Source organism: Rhinolophus sinicus, linkage group LG03 (assembly GCF_036562045.2).
Source record: "Rhinolophus sinicus isolate RSC01 linkage group LG03, ASM3656204v1, whole genome shotgun sequence".
In the NCBI taxonomy this organism is placed as follows: Eukaryota; Metazoa; Chordata; class Mammalia; order Chiroptera; family Rhinolophidae; genus Rhinolophus; species Rhinolophus sinicus.
This window is the reverse complement of record NC_133753.1, coordinates 12189098-12216783: the sequence shown is the minus strand read 5'-3', so window position 1 is coordinate 12216783 and position 27686 is coordinate 12189098. Positions and strand designations below refer to the sequence as shown.

Sequence of the window (27686 nt, the reverse complement as noted above, 5' to 3'; positions counted from 1 at the left end):
TGGTTTTTCCTGGGTGAAAATGTATGTGGATTTCAACTGTATGTTTATCATCACTTATAAATGAGAAACAACCTAGTAACACAAATAACTGTATATATGTAATCAAATCTTTGACACTCTTTTCCCAGAGGATCATACATCTTATTTTTTGAAGTCAATACTCTAAAGGTCATTACGTAATATTAAACCACGTCAACACATCCCTTCCCCACACGCCCTTAACTTGTTCCAATCTTCCATAGCAATACATCAAGCCCCTTCCCTAGAAAGGACAGAGAGGTTTCCTTCAGCTTGGCTCTCACACTGGAGCAGCATGACCTCTTTCTAAAGCCAATGCATAATGGCTTGTGATTCCTGAAGCTCTGAAATGTAAACACATGATGTAAGTTTTATGAATCTTGCTGTTCTTTAAGCTGCAAAGAAATAGAGGTCCTCTTACTAGCTCCACCTGCTGTCACATTATTCAAACCTAAAATTACCACTTCACAAAAACTTGCAATACTGTATTTTGCTGTGTATAATGCATATTTTTTTGCCCAAATTTGGGAGGGAAAAATAAGGATGCACATTATACATGGCTAGTACTAATTCCATATCTAGTATATAAAGGTTTTTAGTTCCTTTATTTATGCTTATGAGTTAAAAGTGTAACTCTTTTGAATATCAATAACAATATTCATATGCAAAATAATACCCTGGAATACGATAATCAGTTTTGAACTTACGAGGAACTTGCAACAAAGAGCTGCATGATGTGCACATATCATAAATTTACCAGTACACAAAACTTCTTGTATCTTGTGTGTTCTTGTGTTTTGTAATTACATAAGATTTCTTCTACCATGTTAAAAAATAAATGCTAAAATTCCTTTATAATACAAAAAAAGTACCTAAGTATAAACACATAAAAATTTGAATTAAAAAATTAAAACGAAAAAAAATTTTTTTCCCTGCAAGTTTGGGCCCAAAACGTGGGGTGTGCATTATACACGGAAGCACATTATACATGGTAATTCTGTTGCCATCAGATTTCATACCCAATGGGACGTGCATTACCTGTGTCCACCTCTGGAGGGAAAGAATATGTTCAGAACATTCTAATTTTAAATACAACATTGGGTCTTCTCTGTACACTGTTCCACTAATCAGTTACCTAAACACGCTTTACTAATGAGGATCACAAAACATCAGGAACCACACAGACCTGTGTGTTTTATTCATCTGAATAAATATCTGAGTGTATTATTCATCTGTCTACAGAAGATGTTCAGAAATTGTCTGGGGAGTTGGACTCTGTCAGTAATTTGCAGACTTTTTTTTTTAGCTGTAGGAACGCCTAATGCGTAGAGGAGATGAGGCAGAGCCATTCGGTTTGGGGAGAGGAGGGCTCCCCACCATTGCCTGGCCAGCAGTGCCCCTGGAAGTGCTCCCACAGGACCCAGGATGGAGGATCATGCCTTAAAGAGCACGGGGACCATGATCTTTACAAATCCTTCTAGACTTCTGCAAGTCTGTGCGCTTTCCATACCACTGGAAATATTTCCTTCCATTTTATAATCCACTCGTGGCAAAATGGACCCTTTTTGTGTTCTATAATGAATACATGTATTTTACTTTCCAAACTACTTAATACATGTGACATAGACATGTCATATAGAGAGACATACTAGGAATGTTATCTTTTCTATTTTTTTGTTTTTACGCAGTTTCCTAGGAGGATAATCATCTTTCACTACAAGGGTGGATATATTCAGAAAGTCCAATAAAACTATATAAATATTTTCATTGAAAGTTTCACTATGTATATTATTTTTTGGTGGTTCACAGTTCGAAGCTTCAGGGTCAGTGCACACAGAGAAATCCTCCTGAAAATGAAGTACTAGTCTAGTTTCTAGCTATCACAGTGAGCTTAAATTAGAAACTGCAATAAGCCTGGGGAGAGTGAAGGAGAAAACAATCAAAATGCCAACTTATTTAGACTGTAAGTCTGCTCCTAGATTTAGTACAAAAGGGAGGGATCATGTTCATTGTGCCACATAATAAGTTTTCCAAGGACTGAAAATGCCTAAAAATGAGGGTTTAAAAAGGATTAAGTGACCTTTTAAAAGGAATAATGCAAGCCTTCTCTAGTTTAAGAAATAAAATTCAGATTATGGCTTCTGGAGGCCATGAGGGAAAAAAAAGGGTGAAATGTGTTCACATAAAAATATTGTAAGGACAGAAGGTAAAAAAAGTGGCATTGATGATGGTGAGTCATCACAGGAAGATGGATAAGTAAATTCAGAGGACTAATATTTTCTTCCAGCTTCTTACATAAGAGTAGGGGAATAAAGAGAAAAGAATCTTCCTTCATGGAAGAAATCAAGTTTTACTACATCATTGGGAGGAAATGCAGAGGAAGAGTCAAAGAGGTTAGAGCAGAATTGAGAAATCTGAACCAATAAAACCTACTTTATTTCTGTAAGAAATGGACAAGAATCGTTACCTTTTTTATTATGTACATCTCCTGCTCATAAACCTTCAAAGGTTCCTCAGTATTAACAGTACAAAGTCCTGATACCGTATTCTGGAATTTCAAGCTTCATTATGCCTTGTAGGCGAACTGGTCCTCAACCCTCCCTTCCCAACTCTCAGCTTCCGTCAGGGCAGCTTACTCTGCTGAACACAGTTTGTGTGTAGGTATGAGCTACACTCCTGGCTGGTTCAGGAGCTAACAATATTCCAAGGAAAGGGGCTACTGTTTATGGTAGATTCAGTATCAGTATGACGGCTGATAGCTTTGGGTATGCAAAGCTGAGGTGGGGTAGGGAAGAGGGCGTACTGTAAAATGAGGGACAGGGTTCTGGGAGAAAGAATTTCAGCCACTGAGGCGGACACTGGACACGGTAGGGGAAGAGGTCGGTGAGAGAAACTCCGCAGGGGTGGCATGCAGAAAGAGCCCCTACAGAAGAGAAAGCCCTAATCTGGCCTTTTCGATTGCTAGATGTGGAGAGTGAGTGATAAAGCCGCTTCTCTGTACTTAACAAAATGCCTCAGCAAAGTCTACTTGACAGGCAATGTTTCTATGGGATTGGAGGGTGTGGGTTCAGTCTAAATTCAAGCTGAGTTCTGCCTCAGCACTGGCACGGGCAGAGCAGAGCGCCCCAGGAGCTGGAGGACAAGCTCGCAGCTGGCATCGCACTGCACTCATTCATTTACTATGTTCTCTTCTTGCTCCTCCACCTTTGCACATTCCCCTCATCCTTCCACATCCAGCTCCAACCCACACACATGCAGGAAGGGAGTGCCGGCCTCCACGGATCTCCTAGAGGTTTTCTTGTCTGTAGTATCCATGTGACATCCGGCCATAAAAGAAGTGACAATACTTCTTTCATCTTCCTTATTCCCTATTTTTATTTTTTTTTAAATGTCTTTAGGTCAGTGTCTGTGTCTCCTAAACGTTTCTATCCCTGCAATGAAACGTATTCAGCATCCTCTAAATAGGTAAAGAAATAAATTTGGGGTTGGATATCTGGGCGATACCACAAAATGCTCCCAGGGTTATGATTTCAAGAACAGGTAAGTAACCTTAATGTGTTTCCTGACTATAGAAAAGAACTAAGAGGTCAATTGAATTCTGAAGTCCAACAAACAAAACTTTGCTATACTGTGGTCTTAGTTACTTAGGCAGGAACCCAAAACAACAAAACATACACAACGACAAAAGGTGTTTACATAGAACTTGAAAGACTAGAAAATGGAAATTTAAATTTAGGGAAAGTATATAATAGTCAACTGTCTGGTTCAAAACAAGAAAGTAATAAATAAAAGCACACAAGCCAACTGGCCATTAACCTCAGCCTCCATAAATTACTTTTCAATTGAACTGACACTGAATAGCATGACCGAGCCAAACAGTCCATAATCACCTTTACGATGAATCAATCTCTTTGATTTTGCCATCATTCAAAGTTAAGGGTTAAAAGTTCCTAGGAAGCTTTCTCTTTTTTAAGCGTGAAAGTAAAATATGTTCGTTCTTCTAAAAGGGCAATAATGTAAGGAAACAGAAATAGAAAAAGGCAAAAACCATCTAATCACCCAGTTAAAAGAAAATTCTGATGTACTTTGTGCTGGTTTCCCCCTTAGGCACATTTTACATGGATCTGGGATAAAAACACACAGACAGCTGTGGGAGGATTCAGTGGGGCAATGTTCATGCCGTTCTCAGCTGCTGTGATTCCTATAAAATGCTCTACAATTTATCCCACAATGAAGTCAATCATCTGCGATCACACACAGTCTTTGCCCTTCATGGAAACGGCCAGACGTGGATGGTGTTCAACACTGGCCTACGGTGAAGTGTAAGGAACAGCCTTACAACATTCACTGATGTGTTTACAGAACAGTTTGCGGGTGTCAATGTCCACTCGTCAGTCTCCTCTCCATGAGACACTGTGGAAGAGCTAACCCAAGTCACGCAAAACTGCGTCTCTCTAGAAAAGGAGTTTCTAGTCTATGGACACTGATCACTGTTGTTGGTTGTGATTCCCTATTTGCTGTGAACGCTAGGTAGCTCTGAACCAAAGGTGGCATCAACTTCTGACAACTGCACAGAACCAGCCTTTTGTTTAACGACCCACTCCTAACTTCAACTCACTGATTAAGTTCCTGGGGGAATGGACTGGCCTCAGCTCTGTTCCAATGACTAATAAGACCCATGGCACTATTACAATCAAGGGAAGGGTTTATCAAATGGTTGAAGGGGTAAGCATGGCGATCGGACCCCTGGGGTCTGCTACTTAGTAGCTTTGGCAAATTACTTAGCCTCTCTAAGCTTCCAGGTCTCTTCTACTTACAAACTTCTTTCATTCTCTGCACTTAGAGAAGATATAAAATTTATCACAGAGGACCAGGGTTGTAATGAAATAAAACCCTATAAAGGAGGCAGCAATAGTGTATATTGGAACTAACCCCAACAGTGATCTGCTGCTTCCTTAAACTAGTGGCTTGAGTTTTTTTCTCTCACATATATAATTCCTAGTTTCTGGTGCCTAAACAGTTTTTGCTAATGCTCATTTGCTTGTTAGGTTATAGGAACCTATACAAAGGTTATTAGCACCTTTTTGCTACTCATCCTGGCTGCCCTCAAATTCTCCCAGTGTGACTTTCCTGGGGACATTCTACTCTTATTTCTAATAGCTTCAACTTAACTTTTCACTCTTAATTCTCACAAGGAACTTCTACAGAAACAACCCACTTTTAGAGAGACCAGAAGCTCTTGGGAATTAGGATCTGGGCATCCAGGTTTAGGTACCATGAAGTATGTGCGTTGTCAGGACTCTGCCAAGTCAGGATGTGAGCTTGGACTTCACCCGGGAAGCTAGGTGGAAACTGGGCACCGTACAGAGAATCCTGGCATGCTGGACACCTGGCACGACTTTGGATGTAAGAAGAGCTACCACTAACAGGAGAATTCCCAGGTCACAGCTACCCAGAATAACTTTGAAAAGTTGATTACCTGAATAAATAGCTCTCAGAAAGCCAAGGCCAACATTTCAGTTCTCCTTCAAGATCAAAACGTTAAGGAGAGAGAGACTATGTATATTTGGAAAAAAACATTTAATCTGTACAGAAAGCCTCTTCCTGCAATAAAAAGAACATATAAATATGACTCATGTCACTGAAAAGGAGATAAGAGGGAGCTGATGTTCTGAAATTGGTTCAGCATTGAAAAGTTCTAGTAGCAAAAAATTATGTTAGCGGTAATCAGAGTTCAGCAGCAATTTCTTGCTAGGATGGCTATTTTACTCTCTCTCGGATGTCTGTGGTCTGAGTCTCCCCTTTCAAGTGAACACAAATTGAAGCTAGTTAGAGAGTTAGTACCCTGGCTATAAGTCTATTCCTTTAAATCATGAAGAGATGCTTTGAGAAAGTTAATTTGACATTGGTATCAAGACCAGGAGAGGAAGGTAAAAGACTGAAGCTTGTAGACTAAGAAGAGTCCTTTCACAGTAATTTTGGAGCAAGGTGCTAAACACCTACCTACACTTTGATCTCATTCCTCCAACCCAATCTTCCCCTGAATTTCTCAGATGACTAATTTACTTTGTAACCTTTTGAAATATATTTTAAAATTAATTATTAGGAAAAGATGCTGTGAAAGGAAGCATCCTAATGATTTGATTGAGAAGTGGATGTGAGAGTAGATGTCATATCCTTGATGTTAATTGCAAGGAAATGCATGCGGGAGCAGGTCCAGGGGCATATCATCAAAGTCGGAAAGCCCTCAGTGGGAAGACAATTTTCAGTATCAAAAAATTGCAGGTAGGAAGCAATCGCTAGGCCATAATGAACTTGAGAAAATGTTTCATCCTAAGGCAGCCTTAGTAATCTCTCTCTGAGAGAATTCAGGCATGGGACAGGCCACACGAACGTAGAGGAGCGCTCATCCAAAAGCTAAAGCTCCAATGTACATCGGAACGCCCATCAAATGGAAGCTCTAGCACTGCAACAAATATGCGAAGTATGTCTGCATACAGTCAAAATTCAAGAATTAGAGAACTCATAAAGGAGACAAAATTTCATAAATTTCATGAGCATATTTTAAGCCACAAGTCAACCCTCTCTCAAATGTCAGAAGAAAACACATGGGAGGAAAATAACAATAGACACTTGAAACATCCTTTGGCCATAAATCAGACCTTACTTTATATCAGAGCACTCGGGGGAGAAGGTGGGAAATCCTAATGCCAGAATTTACCCTTCACTGTATATCAAATGTACCATACAGGAGAAAAACCATATGAATGGAACACATGTGGAAAAACCGTTTTATGAAGTCAGATCTTACTAAACATGAGATAATACATATGTGTGGGGGGAATTTAGGATACAGAAGGTGGGAAGTTCTGCTGGAAATTAACCTTTACTCTACATCAGAGAAGTTACTACCCCTGTAAAGAATGTGGGAGGGAAATCTTACTTCCAGAATAACACCTCTCTGTACATCAAAGACCTGGTTAAGGAAAGAAAACCTGTGTGAAGTCAAATCCTTAACTCAGAATCAGAGATTATACGTAAGGGAGAAAATCTATGAGAATAACGAATGTAAGGGTGCCTTCAGCAAGTCACACTTGCTATATCAGACAAGGCACAAAATGGAGAAACGCTACATAAATACAATGAGTGCAGAAAGACCTTCATCTAGACAGAATCACTGGCTTTCAGGGGACTCCTACAGGAGAGAAACCGTATCAATGCAAAAAATGTCGGAAATGTCCAGAAGACAGAAACCTTTGTAGATTAGAATATTCACTTAGGTACCCAAAGGAAAAAACGTAGGGAAGGCTTAACCAAGAAGTTCTAACTAACTGAACATCAAAGAAACAATATTTGAATAACCCGTGGAAATTCCATCAAGGTAGAGAGGAAGCAAACAACATGTTCTCCTAGCAATAGTATTGTTCTAAAATTCATGTTTCTTATGTGATACCAAACCTTGTATATAGAAAAACAATCCAGTAAACTCTTTTGTAAATGTAACATTTATAAATAGATTTTTTTTTTTTTTAAAGAAAAAGTCAAACCAATCAAAAGAACAGAGGAGCCAGCTTGAGGAGGCACTCAATGGCCAAACCGGGGTCAAGTTGAGCACTATACAGTAAAGGATTTTAAATCATTAAAAACATACAAATTAATGAGTCCATACTGATAAGATAGATATAGATAGAAAGACTCATAGCTAGATAGATAAATAGATGAATCAATCAGGAAGAAAGGCGGTCTCTTGATTATGATAAAGTACCAAGAGTTAACTGAAAGAAGCACTGATATTAGAAAATCATTACTTTGCAACCATTATAGCAAAACTGGATCAAACAAGAATCATAAATGGATAACAAATCTAGGGAGAAACTTGGATAAGAAGCAGAATATTTGCAATATCTTAAATGTGTCCTTCCACAGATTACTTATTAATTGCAAGGGAAGAAAACATAAAAAGAAATAATACAATGGAGAAACTGGACAACATCTCCACCAGTGATAAAAATGATTATCTAGGAGAGACAGACGGACATTGTGTGCCTCCAGATGTGGCACTGTGAGAACGACATATCACATAAATAGTATTGTGGCTGAGAATGCTAAACTTCAACTGAATTACAGAGAAACATCAGGCAAACTCAAAATGAGGACTGTTCTTAAGAAAAAAAAAACAAAAAAACAGTGAGGAGTGGGCTATTTCCCCCAAAATACCAAAGTTACAAAAAGGTAAAAAAAAAAGTCTACAGAGATATTCCATATTAAAGGACGCTAAAGAGACACGACATCAAAGAAAAATTCCTGTAACAAACAAGGAAAGATGCTGCAACGGATATTATTAGATCAAGTGACAATAATGGAATATAGATGGGAAATTAGATTAAAAGACTGTATCAATATAAATTTATGAAGTTGATAAGTGTGCTGTGGCGATGTACAGTGTGGCAAGAGGAGGGGGTGGTGGTAGAAATTAGAAGACAAATGAGAAGGCAAATGGAGGAAAATGTTAACAATAAGTGAATCTGGGTAAAGGGTGTACAGCTATTCTCTGTACTATTTTAAATTATTTCTTAAAAGGTAATTTTTAAAAGGCCAAACCAGCATGCTCTGGGCCCTATGTCCTCAAACAGGTACTCATCTCTCTTTCTCTCTGTCATCTTCCTTTTCCCTCTTCACTAGATCATTCTGCTAAGCTTACAGACATCTTCATGTTCCAAAAAAAAAAAGCTAACAGCCACTCTGGTCCTACTGAGACTTACCTACTCACATACTCACATTGTCACACTTTGTCACTTGCCATCTATCTTTGACCCATTCCTGCATGGCCTCAGCCATCACCATACATTGAAGCTGCTTTGCTCAAGTCACCGAACACCCCACAGCTGTTAACGCCAATGGCTCCTCTTCGGTTCTTAAGCTACTTGACTTCTCCACAGCGTATCTGATAGCGTTGACCTCTTCCTGGAAACAGCCACTTCTCTTGGCTTTTGATTCAAAATTCTTGGTTTTCCTCCTCCCCATCAGTCCCTCCTAAGTCTCCTTTTCTATTTCCTCATCCTCTACCTGACTTCTAATGGTTACAGTTCCTAAAGCTCTCAGTCCATTCTGTTTTGCTAGGTGGTCTCAACCATTCCCACAGCTTCAAACACCATCTAGATGCGGATGACTCCCAAATTTATTTCTTCGGCCCAGAGCTTTGTCTGAATTCAATATTCACACAGCCCGACTGCCTTGATCTCATTGCTTAAATCTTCTCAAATTTAACATATTCAAAATTGAACTCTTAACTCTCTCCCGTCTTCCATTTCAGGAAGTGCTACTTCTGTCTGTTCAGCTACTCAAGTCAGAAAACCTAGGTCATCCATTGGATGTTGAAATTATAAGCAATGCTTTTTTCTTTATGCTTTTCAATGGTTTAAAATTTTCCTATAATATATATATATATATTATACTTATGAATATATGAATTAATCAAAATTAAAAGAACCAAAACTTCTTTCTTTGAAACAGAACAAAACAAGATGTGCTTACACATTGGCTCTTAATTTCAGTTTTATGAATGTCTAAATAAGGGTACTAAAAATTAGTATTAACTTTATTAATTACCGGAAGTGTTGGGATTTACTGAAGACATCACAGAATCAGCTTCTATCTAGAAAGAAGAAAGAAAAACATGGACATATGATTTCTTTCTTTTTTTTTTAAATTTTACTTTATTAAATTTATTGGGGTGACAATTGTTAGTAAAATTACATAGATTTCAGGTGTACAATTCTGTATTACATCATCTATAAATCCCATTGTGTGCTCACCACCCAGAGTCAGTTCTCCTTCCATCACGATATATTTGATCCCCCTTACCCTCATCTCCCACCGCCCACCCCCCTTACCCTCTGGCAACCACTAAACTATTATCTGTGTCTGACATATGATTTCATCAACTGTTTTCACAGTGCTCATTCTTAATTCCTGGGGTGTGGGGCAGGATATTTTATGAGAAACCAACGTTGTTGAGCCCAGCAGACAAGCAGTATCACGGGACACCTATAATAGTCATTTCACTCTTCCATCAATATCTGTAAGATACCAGATGCAAACCTGTAACAGACTCTAATGCCCCCTAAAACTCTACTCCATTGACCAAAACAGTTTAAGCAAGTAAAATCAACTTGGTTGTCACATATGCAGCATAACCTAAAAGGTAACCTTTCCATTTTAGACAAATACTGACATGGACTCTATGGCTTTTTTTTGTTTTTCTATTGTAAAAGTAACATGATGTAGAAAACACAAAAAATATTTTTAAATTATGAAGAAAAAATTTTAAACCAGCCTTCAATGAAAACCATTAACATTTGGGCCTGCCTTTTTTCTCCCCTATGCATTTTAAACATATTTGAGAACAGACTGTATATGACGTTTGGGGAACTGCCTTCACTAAATATTAAAATATATGCACTTCTGTACTGTTACAAGGGCATTCCAAACATTATGGAATTAGAACCTCAGCAGCCCCTGACAGAGTTTCTCCCCGTTCGATTCCGTGCCCAGCACTTTCCCAGCTCCTCTTGCCTCCCCCAGCTGATTCCCACTGCATCTTCTTCACGGAGTCCCTGCCTGCCCTTACATGTTGGTACTCCCCAATGTTCTACCCTCCGGCTACTGCCCTTCACACTCTGCATACTCTTCTTGGGCAGTGCCATCCAGTCCCTCGTTTTGAGCTTCCACCTGTAAACTGAGGAGTCCCACATCTGTCTCCAGCCCTCACCTGTCCACCCATTTTCAGATTCCTGTACCTAAGAGAAGCAGCACGATCTGGGAGCAGATCTTTACCACCCTAACCTGGACACCAGCACAGAATTTAACAAGTGAATGCACTTGGTGGGCTCATAGCTTAATGTGCTCCCATCTCAACTTACTGACGTTGCCATGAACCTGCTCCTTCGGAACTTTCTTCCTTGGTGGCATCACTGTTGCTTCAGTCCTGGTGTCACACACTGTCTTACCGCCACTACCTCGAATCAGTCACCAAGGCATAACTTCCATCACCGCAAAGCATGCCCTGACTCTTCCTATCAGAGGAGTCTAGCTCCTTTCGTCTACAAATGACACCCGGGCCCCGAGGACAGTTACCGTGAGACTCAGACCCTCCTCCTTGTCCCCCTCACTTTCTGTTCCTTCTGTTCTTCTCTAGCTTAGTGTTTATCACAGAGTTTATAAGTCTCTCTACACTCAATGGTGAACTGCTTCAAAGTAGAGTCCATTTTTATTCATCTTTATATCTCTAGCAACGACAAAGTGTTCTTTTTATTAAATAGGAACACTTAATAAATTCCATTGCCAACAATTGCATAAGTGTATAAGTGATTTATTACAGGCATGCTTTACTGCTTCATGACCTGCATTCAGTAAATATTTCATTTGCTCAAAAGCAATATTCAAAATTAAAACCCCAAACCTCAGCCGAGTATAAAAGTAAAAATCTGTTAAATTTCACACATTAAGTGTTACTTATTTAAGTTCATTGTACAAATGACTGTTAAGTGTATAGGTGATTTGCTGTATCAGCACTTTACTGTTTGGTGATTTGCAGTCAATAAACATTTTAGTTGATTAAAAACTAAAATCCAAACCCTCAACCAAGTATGAAAATAAAAGGAGAAATCTGTTAAATTTAATGGAATGTGCGCACATAAGTTACCACATCCCTATATCTGTCATTAAATTCCTCACTTATATTCTAAAATTACAACCAAGGAGACTCAAGGGTGATAAAGGCAGGAGACCAGATATCTTTCCAGCTGAACCCAGGTTAAATACGATGCTTCAAAGGCCCAGTCCACTTCGCTGACCTGCTTTGGAATTTCAGCTGAAATAATTGCATGTTAACAGGAAAGCTGCTATTTCTGGGAGCCAGCCCTGAGCCCCACAATCAGCCTCACAGTTAACTAACATCCCCTAGTAGTTTAGTCGAATCACTCTGAACCCACCTGGGGTGTTCATGGAACCTATTTAAGTCAACAGACCATATTTACCATGATGCTGTGATGCATTTGAGCATAACGAAGGATGGAGAAGTGGGACATCACGTAGTCCCTGGCTGCGCTGAGCTTGCAATCTGACAGGTAGAGACCACGCATGAACAACAATGGGCCAAAGTGATGGCCAACCTGTACGGTCTAATGAGGGCACGAGGGAGGGCATTCCAGGCACAGCCGAGTGCTCCCTCTGCTCAATGACTACAGATGAAGTTCTTAAACCTGGACAAGATCTTGCCTCTGATTCATTCCAGTTGAGCAGCTTAACAAAAGGGATCCATTTCTAGAATGTGACATAACAGGCAAGGGAAGCAGCACAAAGATGGGGATAACAGGAAACTTGTCCTACTATAAAGGAGGTTCCTTGAAGCTCAGTGCAACTCTCATTATTAGTGAATTAGTGCAACCTCTCCTGGAGAACAATATCCAACAAAATTTCAAATGTACCTAGGAATTGTACTTTTAGGTATTCCACAGATATACATCCACAAGGATATAATATAAAAGGATGCTCATTGCAGCAGTGACTGTAGGAATGAAAAATAAGGGGAGGGGCGGCCAGATGGCTCAATTGGTTAGAGCATGAGCTCTTAACAACAAGGTTGCTGGTTCAATTCCCACATGGGCCAGTGAGCTGCGCCCTCCACAACTAGATTGAAGGCCGACTTGACTTGGAGCTGATGGTCCTGGAAAAAACACACTTACCCAATAAAAATCTAAATGACCAAAAACAGGAAACTGGATAATGCCCGTACTAAGCAACTGTTGTTGTTTTTTTTAATGTGGTAGTGGTGGTGGTAGTGTATGCTTTTATGCTCTGGTAGGGAGGGAGGGGAGTTTACATTCAACTTTATACCTTTCTGCACTATTTGAATTTTTCTGTATGTAAATGTATTACTTCTGTAACTTAAACGAAGCAAATTTTTTGCTTCGTTTAAATAAAAAAAATCTCTGCATGTCACTTCCTCTGTGAATTCTTCCTGTCACCAACACTCCCTCCCAGCCTTACCTCTAGATACCTCTATAGCATCTCTTATTTATTATAATTATTAGCAGCCTGGTGGTGAGATAGGCTTCATGGGCTCTAATGAGACAGCTTTCTAATTCATCCCTGAGTTGGGTTCATAAGGTGAAAGAGTAAACTTCAACACTGGGCACATCTCTGAAATTGTTTATAAGGCAGTGATTTACTTTATAAATACATAGGATCCATTCATCATTTAGGATCACTGTATCGTCTGCCCCATCCCCCAATATATAAAGAAAGCTCTACCTTGGAGGGCTTGTACCCAAACAGCATTACAACAGCGACTTTAAAGTCCTCTCTGCTTAGATAGCCTTTGTTATCTTCATCACATGCTTTGAACACCTGAGGAACATTAAGATATCTTTAGTTAACACAGAAACCGTTTGTTCTATTATTTTTATTAATAGTTTATATTAGATTTGACTCTCAAAAATCTAAAACTCAGACCAACAGAAAGGATCAAAAATAGACTTTATCCTATTTTTAATTTTCAAGAGATATTATTGATGGGCAAAAATTTATCCCTCAAAAGCTCCAACGAGTTAATCACTAAACTGACCCAAATTAATTCCTTCAAACCACTGGGTTAAATTCCACCCAAAATTCGGTCGCAGAATTAGGAAGTTTAAGCAAAGGGGGCTGGAGAGTGGAGAAGATGAGAAACTAAGAAGTGGCCAGAACACTGGACAGGGAGCCAGAAGCCTTGCAGCCCTAGGCTCAGTCATTAACCATGACACTTTAGAAGCGCAGTCCAACCCTTGTCTGTGCAACGACGCTGAGCAAGACCCAGGCGCGGAGACCAAAGTAAGAACCCCGAGTTAAGTTAAAATCCGAGACTCAGTCCCCCAGACACCTACTTCCACCCATTTCTTGTGTTCTGAGGGGCTGGCTTCCCACGTCCGCGTCCGGGCCCCAGCCTGGGCGAAAAACATCGCGACCGCCACAACCAAATCAATACAACGGAACCCGAGATCTCAGTGGTCAAAACCTGAAGTGCAGCGGACCACGAACCCCGCTCACCGCGCCTCAGGAAGCTGAACTTGCCCGGGCACCTCCAACGTCTTCTCCCATTGGCCGACCTGAGAGCCACTGGCGTTGATCCCGCAGTCCTATTGGCCAGAGGCTTTGTTTAACAACGTTTCCTTGGAACAGCCTATGGCGAGGAGGCTCCCAGGTCCGCCCCCAGCGCTGGGCTCCGCCCCGTCTAGACCCCTTAACTGCTTGCGCGCGCCTGGGGATCCAGCTCACTTAGGTGCTGCTGCAATGTCTCCTGCGTGATTCATTTTCTCTGCCCACACCTCGCAATAAATTACTTTTGATACTTTTGATCTACGGCACTGTGATATTATAGGAGACACAAAGAGAGCGTGAACAAAGCATAAAAGGAACCAAACAAAACGAGCCAAGTGCAGGATTCACGTACAGATCATCAGCAAGTCATGGGGGTCCAACCCTCCGGGGTCTGTTTTGTCCCCCCAGGTAACCCCAACACCTAGCACGATGCCTGGCACAAAGCAAACCAACTGAGCCCTTAGAACGTTTATGGCAAGTTATTTCATTCAATCCTCTGGGAGAGGAGCCTGGTATGAAAGAAACTCCGAGAACAAATAGTATAAATAGCACTGAGCCTAAATTCCATAGCAAACATCCTTATTAAAGGCAAGGAATCTGGAGTGGGAGATTACAAAGGAGTTTATCTCAGACCCTTCTGTCAGTAAGATTAAAACACACCTGTTTCAAACAGGCATTGCAGGTCGAATCCGATGGGAGCTCATTTAACCTTTTATTTCACAGCAGGTTTTACAGTGTGCGCCCCAGGCGAGCCCGCTTCTCTCGGGACAGAGGACGTCTCTCAGCCCTCAGCTGCCTCTAAACTCAGTTGATCCTGTCTCTGCCTTTACAACAAACCCCCCCAGCATCGAGCCCCAGGAGCCTGAAGCTGACTATGAAGATCCCTGTTAAATGGGATGACTTTTGCTAATTTACTAAGGGAGAAAGGAGGTAACACTTCTTTTTCCTCTTTCCCTCTTTGTGGAAGTGGTCAGGAGGTGAGCCCCTCCTGGGAGCACCCCCGGCAGCCCCTCTTATGTGGTGACCTTTAGGACCCAGCGGCGAGCGTCCCGGAAGGGGAAGAGGCAGGGCCGAGACGAGCGCGCCGCGGCCGGGAGACTTTGAACTGCGCGCAGGCGCGGCGGCCCCCGGCTCTCGGATCCTCAGGTGTGCGTCCTGTGGCTGTGGAAGCCGGCTCGCGACCCTGCATCTTTCGGCTCGGTCGCCGTGCGCCGCGTCCCGCGAAGTCGTGAGTTACTGGGTGGGGCTGGAGGCGGATCCGGAGGGAAGGGGAGCATCTTGTAACGACACTAGGTAGGGTTCCCTCTTGGGCCTCGGCTATGTGTTAGGCGCGAGCAGCGGGCGCTGCAGACATCCGCGTCCTGCCGGGCCTGTGGGCGTGAGGGGTCCCCCTGCTCTGGGTCTTATTCTGGCTTCTCCACGTGGTAGGTGGGTGCTCTCGGCTCTAAGGAGTGATAGCGAGCGCACGTTGAGCGTTTACCCTTTGCCAGGCACTTCACCCGTCCGTGTTGTTTCCCCACAAATGGGAACCGTCGTGGTACTTAGGGTAGACTTGTGAGAGTAAAGTGAGTTTATACCCCGGGAAGCGCTTCGAATTGTGCCTGGCCCGAGGGAAGCGCACAGGAAAGTTAGCAGCTGTCCTTCCTCAACGTACCCCGAATCTACTCTCTTCACTCCATCCCCACCGCCTTCCTCAGCTCCCCGAGTCCCTGCAGGAGGCGCCCCTAGGTATTATTCTGTCTCATACCTGAAAAATGTAAGGAATGTCTGTAAAGATATCTTGGCTTTTGCTGGTGTCGTTTATTTTTGTGTCCCCCCCCCCCTAAAATATAAGCTCTTCTAGGGCAGAAACTGTTTCTATATTGTTAACTATTTATTCCCAGTGCTTGGCACATAGTAGCTGCTGAATAAGTAATTGTTGAATGAATGAACTCTGGGAGGTAGGAATGATACCCCTTTTACAGAGGAGGAAACTGAGGTTCAGCAGTCATGTAACCTGCCCAAGTGTACATTTACCACCTGGTAATGACTGGATTTGAAATTGGGACTTACATTTGCCCACTACTGGCCACACAGGGTCTCAGTTGAGGAACTGGCTCCCATGTCCTACTGATGGTCTGCAAGCTCTATCAGCAGCTGGGAGTGGGAAAGTATTGCCCCCGCCAGCTGGAGGTGGTGTAATGCGGGAGAGGAAGAGCTGGCAGCTTTAAGGAGTACCCATTTGCATCCGCAGATTTTCTTTTAACTCCTTGATAAAAGCTCTAACATTCCAAGTTGGCATTGGTGGGAGAATTTCTTCAGATTTTCATCCTCCTTGGCATCTGTTTTCCTCTTCTGAGATCAAGCAAGTGGAAATTAAACTGTGTGGTTTAGAAAATAAAATAGTGATTTGCTTCAGTACAAGTTCTCTGCAGGTTTTAGTAGTGAGGTTTAGGAGCAGGCCAGTAAGATAATTAAGTTAGTTGGGTCCTCAGGGAAGTACTGCTAAAATGTATGTACAGAATTGGTCATTTGACACTGTCAGGGACTTTGTTAAGCTTTGTGATAAGGAGCTTGTCTTCGGGGAAGTAAGAAATAGTTACTGAAGTCCTTCGGGCTCCCATGCCTTGGTGAGGGACAGACTGTCAATTAAAATTTGAGCATAATCAGAATGACTCTTGAAATTCTTTAAATTGGCCTTAATCCCAAGCACCTATTGGAAGCTTCAGGGTCAAGAATAAACATTTTGTATTGTTTTAGACTTTGCCTCAACCCCCTTTCCTGGGGCATCTAAGAATAAGGTCTAGATGGAAAGACTAAGGGAGAGGAAGAGAAGGTGACCAGGGTTTTTGCTATCACTGTATTTGCCAAATTCCTGTAGCAGGTGCTGATAACACGCTTCCTAACACCTATAAAGTCACTGATGTTGGTCATGTGGTTTAACATCTGGTAGGTATCAGGTGCACTGTATGTGTTGCAGACGCTCATATGACGGGAATTGGAGAGCAATAGAGTTTGCCAGTGGCAACTAGAAGAATGGAAAATAATGATATTTCTATCTTTTGTTTCCAGAGGAAGTATAATGTCTCAGGAGGGTGATTATGGGAGGTGGACGATATCCAGTAGTGATGAAAGTGAGGAGGAAAAGCCCAAAGTGGACAAGCCGTCTACCTCTCTTCTCCCCCATGCTGGGCAGGAAGCAGCATATGAGCCAAGGTACACCTGTTCCGAGGCTCGGAAAGCCGCCCACCGGAGGAAAAGGTCTCCCTTGAAATTCAGCAACACAGATGCAGTTCCAGAAGTTTCACCTCCCAAAAGGCAGAAGAGTGGTTCCCAGGAAGACCTAGGTTGGTGTCTCTCCAGCAGCGATGATGAACTGCCACCAGAAATGCAGCAGAAACCGGCTAAGGAAGTGGTGATCAAAGAGGAGAAAGACCGCTCCCCTCCCAAAGACAGTGCTACCCCAAGAGCTGGAAATCACGTCCGCCAGGGGCTCAAAGAGGAGGAAGAAGAGTATGAAACATCAGGGGAGGGCCAGGACATTTGGGACATGTTGGATAAAGGGCACCCCTTCCAATTTTACCTCACTAGAGTCTCGGGAATTAAGCCGAAGTATAACTCTGGAGCCCTCCACATCAAGGGTAAGTGATGCTGGCGTTCCTTGGAGAAACCAGGTAGCCCGGAATGATCTCCAAGAGCCCTTCTTCATGGTCTTAACTCCCCAGGAAAAAGAAAAATACCGCTTTGAGGAGCCAAATGCATGAGTTGGACAGCAAACTTTGCTTAGGTCAGGAAATCAGAGGGTATTTTTCTCAGCCCCACAGACCAACCAACCAGTTGCACACTTAGTGCAATGTTTAGAATTGTTTAACTTTTAAGTTAAAGATTAAATTTGATCCATAACAATTTATTAATGGTAGCAAATACTTGATCAGAGCATCACCTAAAACTTGTTAAAAATGCACATTCTTGGTCACCACCCAGATTCAGTGAATCAAACTCTGGGAACAGAGACCCCCCAACAATCCTTTTAGGGGATTCTAATGTCCAAATAAATTTGAGAACCACTATTTGGAAGCCTGGTTTTGGTTCCTGGTGAAGAGCAAAAAAAAGAATGCCAGCATGCAAATAGATGTTTCAGTTCTGAACCAAAAGGTGGTCTTTGGTGGTTTGGGTTATTTCCCAGGGGTGTCTGTGTGATGTTGTATATATTTGCCTTTCATCCCTGGTTATATTTGGTTTTTGTCCCAGGTTCTTGAAATGACTCTACAGTACTAATAGTCAAAGAAGTATATTTTGTTATTCATAACAAGCCCCTTTCAACCACACATGGGTTTATGTTAATGAGGTGACTTTTGGAAAGCCCCTAAGAATGAGGGATTGGTTGCCAGGGGAACCAATGACTGATTAAAGTTGGAACTTTAAGCCTCACCCCTCACCTTCAGGGAGGGGAAAGGGGCTAGAGGTTGAGTTAATCACTAATGGCCAATGTTTTAATTGAGCATGCCCTTGTAATGAAACCTTTAAAAAAAAAAAAAAAAATCCCTATCTCAAGGGGATCAGAGAGATTCCAGGTTGGTGAACACGCAGAGATGCTGCACCTGGAGAGGGCATGGAAGGTCCATACCCCTGCCCCCATACCTTGCCCACGCATCTCTTCCATCGGCTCTCCCTGAGTTGTATCCTTTTATAGCAATATAATATGTGTACTTTATATAATAACTAGTAATGTAGTAAATAAGTGCTTTCCTGCATTCTGTGAGGCTTTCTAGCAAGTTATCGAACCCAAGGAGGAGATCGGGGGAACCCCCAAGTTACAGCTTCATAGTAGAGGAGGTCTGGATTTGGACTCGTGATTGGTGTCTGAGGTGGGAGCATTTTTGTGGGATTGAGCCCTTCACCTGTGGGATCTGATGCCAACTCCAGGTGGATGGTGTCAGAATTGAATGAAATTGCAGGACACCCAGCTGCTGTCTGCAGAGAATTAGAGAATCGGTCTGTGTGCAAAACCCTGTACAATTGGTGTCAGAAGTATCAGGTGATGAGAAAGTTTTCCTTTAAGGGAGAACAGCAGGTGCTCTAGAATCCAAGCACAGGATTTGAATTCTGGCGTCACCATTCACTTGCTGTGTGGGGTAATTAACACAGGACCGAACATTCTTCCAATTTCAGTTTACTCATCTTTTAACTGGGGATTCAATCAAAAGGGAGAAAAATACATGAAGTGATCAGCATAATATACTCACGTGGCATATACGCAAAAGAAACATTACCCTTATTTCAGATTACCTTTTTTTCAAGCCCACACAAGAATAGAGTATGTTCACTATCGATAGTGTTTTAATTACATATCAAATGTATAATTGCATATTACATATCTTCTCTGTGGTGTATAAATGTTGGTGTATTTAATTCCATACTGTAAGGGAGTATGGTTTTTGGTTTTTGTTTTTCATTTTGAGAATCTCTTGTCTAGGTTCTCTGAAGAAATATTAGATCTCAATGTTTTTGTTTTGTTTTATTGGCGATTGACAGGAAATCATTAGCTTTTACTCTGTATAATAAAATGATAAAGACCGACTATTAGCACCAAGATATTGAGGAAGGGGAGGTAACATTAGGATAGGAGCTTTCGTATAGATTCCTTATTTTAATCCGCACAACAGCCTTATAAGTAGATGTTACAATTGCCCTCCTTGGATAGGTGACACATCTGCAGTCCAGAGAAGTTGCATAACCTACCCAAGGTCACAGCTGGTAAATGATAGAGCTGGGATTTGAATCCTGACATTCGGCATCAGAATCTATGCTCTTAACTGATACACTGCTCCAACATACGGAGTGGTGCACGTGGTATCTACAAAACTGTAGATTGTTTAGAAGATCTCATGGAGGAAGAGGGACTTCAAATAGGCCAAAAAAGGTAGGTAAAATTTAGAGAGGTAGAAAGAGTGGCCAGTGGAGGCAAAGTAGAAGACACCATCAAGGAATGTATTGCATTTTATCTCACAATGGTGCAACTCTCCTTAAAGATAGAGTTTCTTTAAGAGGATTTCTTTGTTCCTTTAACTTTGTACCAGGCGTCTGGCTTATGTCTGGAAGATAGGTCAAATGAATGAATGAGTCCATTCTGAATCCTCAGAGACACTGGTGTTAAGAGCAGAAGTGCGGGAGTCACACAGCTTGGGTTCAGATCCAATCGCCCCCTTCCTAGCTGTGTGGCCATGGGAGGCCTCCTAAGGAGAGACTCGTTGTCAACAAAATGGGAATGAACGACAGATCCCATCAGAGGATGGCTATGGGGAGTAGGAGATGATACATGGAAAGTGCCCGGAACGGTGCCTGGCACCTCGTAGGTCCTGCACAAGTGCAGCTGTGAGAACCCAGGACGGTGAGAATGAGCGTGTGCTTCCTCTCACGGGGTAGGTTATGAGAAGTGAGCTTTCTGACCTACCCGAAGTCAAGCTTGAATGCGCGTGAGGTTGGGCCTCCTTACAGATGACGTGGGGTGCTAAAAGTGGGAGCTTAGAGCTGTGGAGCCTCTGCCCTCTCCTCAGGAAGCAAGTGCTCTCAGGGTCCAAGGGAGCCATCGTGTCCGGGCTCGGGGAGGTTTCCTGGAGAGGGACTTAAATGAGTACTTGAAGGAGATAGACAATAAGAGATCCGGAAAGAAGAACATGTATCATTGTCTTTTTCTGGCAATGTCTAAAATGGAGGAGTCATCCAGTATTGAAGTTGTAGATTTTAGTTTTACATTATATTTTGTTAAAGAATACATAATAAGTACCATTAAACAGCACAGAGAAATTTTCTCGTAAAATTTATGGAACATTAAAGTCTAGCTTTGTAACTTCTCAGTTCACTGTTTGCTAAGCCAAACTTTGATCATCAGGGACTATTTAATAAGTCAGTTGTGATTGTTATTACTAGAGAATTTTTGTCAAAATACGAATTAGATTTAAATGTTTTGTCTTCTCAGATATTTTATCTCCTCTATTTGGGACGCTTGTATCTTCAGCACAGGTGAGTTTACACTTGTGGTTTTTTTATTGTTGGTTTTTTTCTTGGATGAAAGGGGACAAATAATTAAACAACAGCGTAAGAAAAGGTGAGTGCTGGGGACCTGTGTCTCAGTCCTGTGCGGGGTCCCCAAGACAGCACATAGCACAGCCGCCGCTGTGGGCTCCACAGCCATCAGCATGGAACGTGGATGCCTCTATCAGTGGATCTCCTGGCTCTGGATTAGGCTGCAAGGACTGGCTAAGAAATCTCTTCGGAAATTACAGCCTGAAGGACTTCTATTTGGGACACTGATCATCTTATGGGACTCTGCTGCAACCCCTACCCCCCCCCCCCCCCGGTGGTGTAATCAAGTCAAGTTTGATTTGATTTAGAAAAGTAAGACATTTCTAGTGCCAACCAAAAAGAAGTGAGTAACAGTTGTGGCTACTTCTGAATGTTTGCTCCTGCCTGACGGAGCTGGTGCCTTTGTGTTGATAAATCACATTAAGGCTCCAGGCTCTCAGTAAATAGTCAATAAAAAGGCCATGTCCCTAAAGAAAGCACGCAAGCCTTTCTGTACCTTTCATGTTCCACCTGGCCTCGGGAACCCTGGTCTCCAGATGGAAGGTGGTGTGGCTGTGTGAGTTCTCTTACCTACATGGAGTCACTGTGTCCAGGAGGAGGGTCGGGGTTACCCAGGTGTGGGGAGGATCCCCCATAGGTGAGCCCAGTGTAGAATTGGGAGCCAAGATGTAATTGTTCTACGCCTAGTGAATGTCCGGTCAAGGTGCCTTTTTGCAAAGCTAGCTCATAAGTTAGGCTGAAAGGAAATGTTCTTTTCTCAGTGTCCTTTTTATAATCACCTGGAGAAAGGATACATTTATAATTCCTTTTATTTAAATTAATTAGAGAGCCCTCAGAAATAACAAAAACAAATGCTGCCAAAGGACGCAGAGAACATTTCCTTAGCACCTGTTTTCTCATGCACTGCACTGATTCCAATTCCTTGAACCATGTATTCCCTTCAAGATGTATTTTAGGTTTGTTGATGAGTATTGCAGCATCACTCTCCAGGTTTATAAATTAGACATGTAGTTCATCGTTATTTTAGAGTTTCTTTCAATTTAATAGTCAGACAGTTCTCCTTATTGACTGCTTGGCTAAATTACCCGTGACTTAGTTCCTTTTCTCTCCCCTCCATCTAGTTTAACTACTGCTTTGACGTGGACTGGCTCATAAAACAGTATCCACCCGAGTTCAGGTGAGTTCCACAGGATGATAGGTGGCATCGTAACTGTAACGGGGCTTTAAACCAAAGATTTGTGCTTCTCAGACACCTGCTGACCATTTTTATGAGTATGTCTTTTGAAACCATCGAAATCGTACAAACGTTAAGGTCTATTGGGAAAACAGCATTTTTTTATCTATTCTAACTGATCAGATGCATTCCTTAGATAGATTTTAGCATTTTCCTCCATTGTTGTGTCCAGAAGTAGATAAGGACAAATTCTAACCCAAATAAGAGAACTTTATGTCCAGGGTTAATGTGAAGGAAAAGACCTCTACCACCTGCTTTGCAGAACTGTAAGCATGCCACATGTGGCCAGCCTGGAACGCTTCACTTAGCGCGCAGTGCTGTTCTGAGAATCTTTCTCAAATGGTTCTTCTTATAGTTTAGGAGTTAATGAAGGGGGTCATAGGACCTTCCCTCATCCAGGTTATGGAGGTGATGGATTTTCAGTCTGTTTCCTGCAGTTACTCAGCCTGAGGTTAGGCAATGCAGACCAAATGAAGATAGCATGACACGGTTTCTGACACATGTACATGGCAGAATCCATAACGAGGAAGAGGAATGCACCTACAGGGAAGATGATTGTCGGGGTCCTCAAAAGTCCTTGGTGCATTTAGGGAGCACTCTGTGGGAACCTTCATCGTTAACGGTAGATCAAATGCTGTGAAGTTTCCCAAGCGGCTTTGGCACAAAGGACTTGTATTTGACATGTCACACGTAGGATGAGTTATAGCCGCATGTGACAGAAAACCCAAAATAATAGTGGCTTAAACAAAGAAAGGAAAAAATTTCTCCAGCCCAAGAAGACCAGGTGATAGACATTCATGGTCTGGATTGGGGGCTGCCATGGTCTCGGGGACTTAGCCACCCCTCTGTCTTTCTTTCCCACCATCCCGGTGTGCGTGTCACTTCAGTCTTCAGAGTCACCTCATGGTCCAGGATGGCACCTGAAGCTCCAGATCACTGGTCTGTGTTCCAGGTAGCACGAAGGAGAAAGGGGGAGAAGGGCAAAAGGGGTGCCCCCCTCGGAGCAGCCTTCCTGGAAGTCCCACACAGCACCTGCTCATCTTTCATTGGGTGGAACTCAGTCACGGTTATAACCAGCTCTGAAAGAGGCTGCAAATGGAGTCTTAGCTGAGCACACCTTGTGCTGAACAAGATCTGGGGTGTGTTAGGAAAGAAGGGAGACTGCATGCTGGGAGGCAACGAGCAGTCTCTGCCGCAGGCCCCTCGCCAGAAGCGGCCCTGGGAGCTGCATTGGCACTGTTACTTTTTGTCCCTTTGCTTTTCAAAGATCTTGGAATCAAATTGGCACGCCTTTCAAGTGTGGCCAAAGTATAGGGTACAATTCCTTTACTATCTGTTATGGGTTGAATTGTCGTACCCCAAAAAAGCTCTGTTGGAGTCTCAACCCCCAGTACCACTGAATGGAACCTTATTTGGAGAAAGTTTTTGAAAGACATAATCAAGTTAAAATGAGGTAATTAGGGTGGGTTTTAATCTAACATGACAGGTGCCCTTATAAGAAGGGGAGATTTGGACACGGACACAGACACAGAGTGAAGACACAGGGAGAACACCATCTCCCAGTCTGGGAACTCCCGAGGTTCCCAGAAGTGAGGAGAAAGGCCTGGAATACATCCTTCCCTCCCAGCCCTCAGAAGGAGCCAGCCCTGCCGACACCTTGGTCTCAGACTTCTTGCTCCCAGAACTGTGAGACAAAAGATTTCTGTTGTTTCAGCCGCCCAGTTTGTGGTACTTGGTTATGGCCGCCCCAGCAAACTAGTACAGTAGTCCTAGTACAAACTAGGACTCTTTGAGTAACTATAGTCGAGGGACAGAAGAGTCCTGCCTGTCCCATCACCCACTCATTGCTGATGGCACCTTGGGAATGCCACCAGGAACATTGTCAGGAGGAGGAATGACCTATATGTCAAGTTAAGGTAACGTCCAGAACTTAGATAAAGAAAAATTCAGATCGTGACGGTGTGTACCTTCTGACGTGGTCATTCAGATGCTGCCTGTAATAGATTCTCTTGAGAAACAACCTACGGGACACAGGTAGAGGGAGATTTGTTGTGAGTAATTGGCTGCAGCAGGAACAAAACAAATTCCCCACTTTTTGTTCTACCCAGGCCCTCAACAATTGGATGCCCACCCGCAATGGGGAGGGCCGACTGCTTTATTAAGCCCACCAATTCAAATGCTAATCTCATCTGGAAACCCCCAGACAGACAGACAGACAGACCCAGAAATAATGTTTTATCGGAACACCCCTTGGCCCAAATCAAGGTGACACATAAAATTAACCATCACACACTGCCTTTTTGTGATAGTTTATAGATCCAATAAATTTGAAGGAATTCAGACTTCTGGCTGTAATGTTTAATCTTTTTTTTTTTTTTAAGTCCTGATGATCTGGTAACACTATGCAGGTGATAGATATGTGAGTGTCTCTTACATGATTCTGTACCGTTTTTATAGTTGTAAAATATAAAAATTTTCCAAATAGGAAAAAGTTGGGAAGGCGTGTTCTTCGTTTTATTTAACCTAGTATATTAGAATGAAGTTCATTAGGTAGCCAGGCATTCGTACCGGAAGTGTATTTTCGATAATGTTTCTTCGTAGTTGTCCCTTCATGTATGGTAGAGAATCATCCTGCACTGTGACTGATAAATGTGGAAGTGGCTACAGTTGTTCATCTTGACTGCTCTTTGGAGGAAAAGCCAAATTTTTGTTTTGTTGGGAGCACTTGTAAAGATATATTGATTTCTAAGGATTATCTTGCTTTAAATTAACTGGAGAAGATTATGGTTCCCTTGAAAGCCTTTTTGATCTATTCCTGGAGAGTATTTTTACATGGTCTTTAGGAATTCGAAAATACAGCGTTTTCCATGTACCTCGGACTCTGTTTCATTAAAATATAACGTTACCTATTAGTGAGTCTGCGTCGTGCCGTAGTCCTGGGCCTGTTGACTCCGGTATCTTGGGGAGTCTAGTGCAGTACTGAGCACACAGTAGGAGCTCGGTGAATACAGGCCTAACAAGGTAATTCACTGCTTGTTCCAAAACAAGGAAAAGAAATGAGCATCATGCTATACAACAGTAATTATATATCTTCTAATCTGTCTGAGTTTAAACATATTAACACAGAGTTAGCTATATGCCCTTTGGGACCAATGAATGTAATTCATTACTCAAGGGCTTTCTTGAGTCACAGCCCCACAGGGTCCCAGCAGAGCTTTAAGATCGGGCCACGTGGCTGCATTATAAAGGTAACTGGTTAGGGTAGATTAACTGATCCCTGCTGTGTGTGAGCCTGTGCTCAGTCACGACAGAGGCCAGGAGCACGTGTCGGGTGACAAGGAAGCTAGCGTTCCTTCATTGGGCAAGAGTCCGGCTTTATGAACAACATATTTTAAACACTTCTGGTCTCTTTTCAGGAAGAAACCGATCCTGCTTGTGCATGGTGATAAGCGAGAAGCTAAGGCTCATTTACAGGCTGAGGCAAAGCCTTACAAAAACATCTCCCTGTGCCAGGTGAGCTGCCTATTGCCGTTGGAGATCATGCTTGGTCTGAGAGTTGGAAGGGAATTCAGTCTCTCCACCTGCCTCGTGCAGGAACCCTCTCTCCAGCATCCCCAACAGATATTTGTCTAGCCGTGGCGCAAATACTTCCTGAGATAGCCCACCCTATTGGTGGGGAGCCCGTGTGGTTAGAACGATTTTTCTTTACATTGACCTGATAGCTCTGTGTTAGTCAGGATTCTTCAGAGAAACAACCAGTAGGGGGGTGGGTATGTATGTATATAGAGAGATTTTTTCTTTTTTCTTTTTAAACGTTTATTTAAGTGTTTTTTGGGGACCCATCAGCTCCAAGTCAAGTAGTTTCAAGCTAGTGGTGGAGGGTGCAGCTCACAGTGGCCCATGTGGGGATTGAACCGGCAACCTTGTGAAGAGTCCCACACTCTAACCAACTGAGCTATCCGGCCGTTCCCATAGAGGTGTTTTTTAAAAAGAATTGGCTCATGTGGTTGTGGAGGCTGCTGGCAAGTCCAGCATGCACAGGGTGGGCCAGCAGGCTGGACACCCGGGGCAGAGTCCATGGTGCAGTCTGAGCCCACAGGCAGTCTGGAGACTGAATTCCCTCTTCCTTTGAGAAGCCGGTCTTTTCCCTCTAAAGGCCTTCAACTGATTGGATGAGGCCCACCTGCATTGTGGAGAGTAATCTGCCTTACGCAGAGTCTACTGAGGTAAATCGTAATCTCATCTAAAAAATACCTTCACTGCCACATGTGCCTAAATACCTGGATCCTGTGGCCTAGCCAAGCTGATGTGTAACATTAACCATCCCAGTCTGCCTCTGTGTAACTTCCACACATTGGGCCTGACTTTCCCCCCTGGAGCCACATAGAATAATCCTCCTTGCATGTATCAGTGATGCTGATATTTGAAGTTATCTCCCTTAGGTTTCTCACTTTCTTCGGTTGTATTTGATGTAACATGGATTCCCATTCTTTCCCAGCCTCTCCTCTACTTGTCCTCAGGTTGCCTCTAGTTAGTCTGTGTGCCTCTCTAAACCTGGGTTTCCGCACTGAGATTTTTACCACTGTGCTTTACGTAGTTGGAGTTTGAAAACTTTCCTCTTCCCAACGTGTTCGTGGCTCACCTTCTACACAGAGATGTCTTTGCTTAGCAGTTCCTTAAAATCCCATTGTTTTGCTTTTGTTTTCCAAAAAGCAGAAGAGGTTAAACTGCAGTAGGATAGCTCTCATCAGACTAACAGTGGGCAGAAAGTAAGGTAATAGGAATCTTGAAAACCAGTGATTAAATCAATAGAAATAGCATTTTTCAAATACTACCTGTACTGAAAAGTTGAGGAGAGGGTGTGGCGAGCCTGCTGGCATGCTCCAGGCCTGCCACTAGAGGGCGCAACGAGCCGCCATCCCCCAAACCTGTGCAAAGAGCTGTTCAGAAGCTCCCAAATCTGGTCTGAGGTACAGGAAGATTGTGGCTCATCCTAATCTTTTGAAATATCTTTGTATCTTGTCTATTAGATGAATTCTTGACTTTGACGTCGATCAGAGGATCAGTGGATGCTAACACTTCTCCCATTTTGCACATACGGGGCTGGAGGCCACAGATTGAGGCCTTCTGGTGGTCACGGTTCAGACTGCCGGGATTTGGTCCCGGCTCTCCATCTTCTAGGTGTGTCATTCTGGGCTCGTCACTTACCCTCTTCGAGCCTAATTTCTTT

At 42.7% G+C, this 27686-nt stretch overlaps 2 protein-coding genes across 7 annotated transcripts in view; one reads left to right on the top strand and one right to left on the bottom strand.

Annotated features, from left to right (window-relative positions):
- Positions 1-14100, bottom strand: part of EFCAB11 (EF-hand calcium binding domain 11) — a 123740-nt gene extending 109640 nt beyond the window's left edge. For all 3 annotated transcript variants that reach the window (XM_019744295.2, XM_019744287.2, XM_074327055.1), the window contains exons 1-3: positions 13944-14100; positions 13333-13428; positions 9628-9673 (exon numbers count right to left, since the gene is read on the bottom strand). In XM_019744295.2, the coding sequence (XP_019599854.2) occupies positions 9628-9673; positions 13333-13428; positions 13944-14018 (217 nt within the window). In that variant the 5' untranslated portion in view covers positions 14019-14100. The remainder of the gene's footprint in view (positions 1-9627; positions 9674-13332; positions 13429-13943) is intronic.
- Positions 14101-15226: 1126 nt separating this feature from the next.
- The window catches only part of TDP1 (tyrosyl-DNA phosphodiesterase 1), a 74589-nt gene continuing 62129 nt past the window's right edge, over positions 15227-27686 (top strand). For 2 of the 4 annotated variants that reach the window (XM_019744840.2, XM_019744831.2), the window contains exons 1-5: positions 15227-15385; positions 17209-17777; positions 21116-21159; positions 22344-22399; positions 25873-25969. In XM_019744840.2, the coding sequence (XP_019600399.2) occupies positions 17219-17777; positions 21116-21159; positions 22344-22399; positions 25873-25969 (756 nt within the window). In that variant the 5' untranslated portion in view covers positions 15227-15385; positions 17209-17218. Of the gene's footprint in view, positions 15451-17208; positions 17778-21115; positions 21160-22343; positions 22400-25872; positions 25970-27686 lie in introns of all 4 variants that reach the window. The other 2 variants (XM_074327054.1, XM_074327053.1) reach the window with 2 other exon arrangements.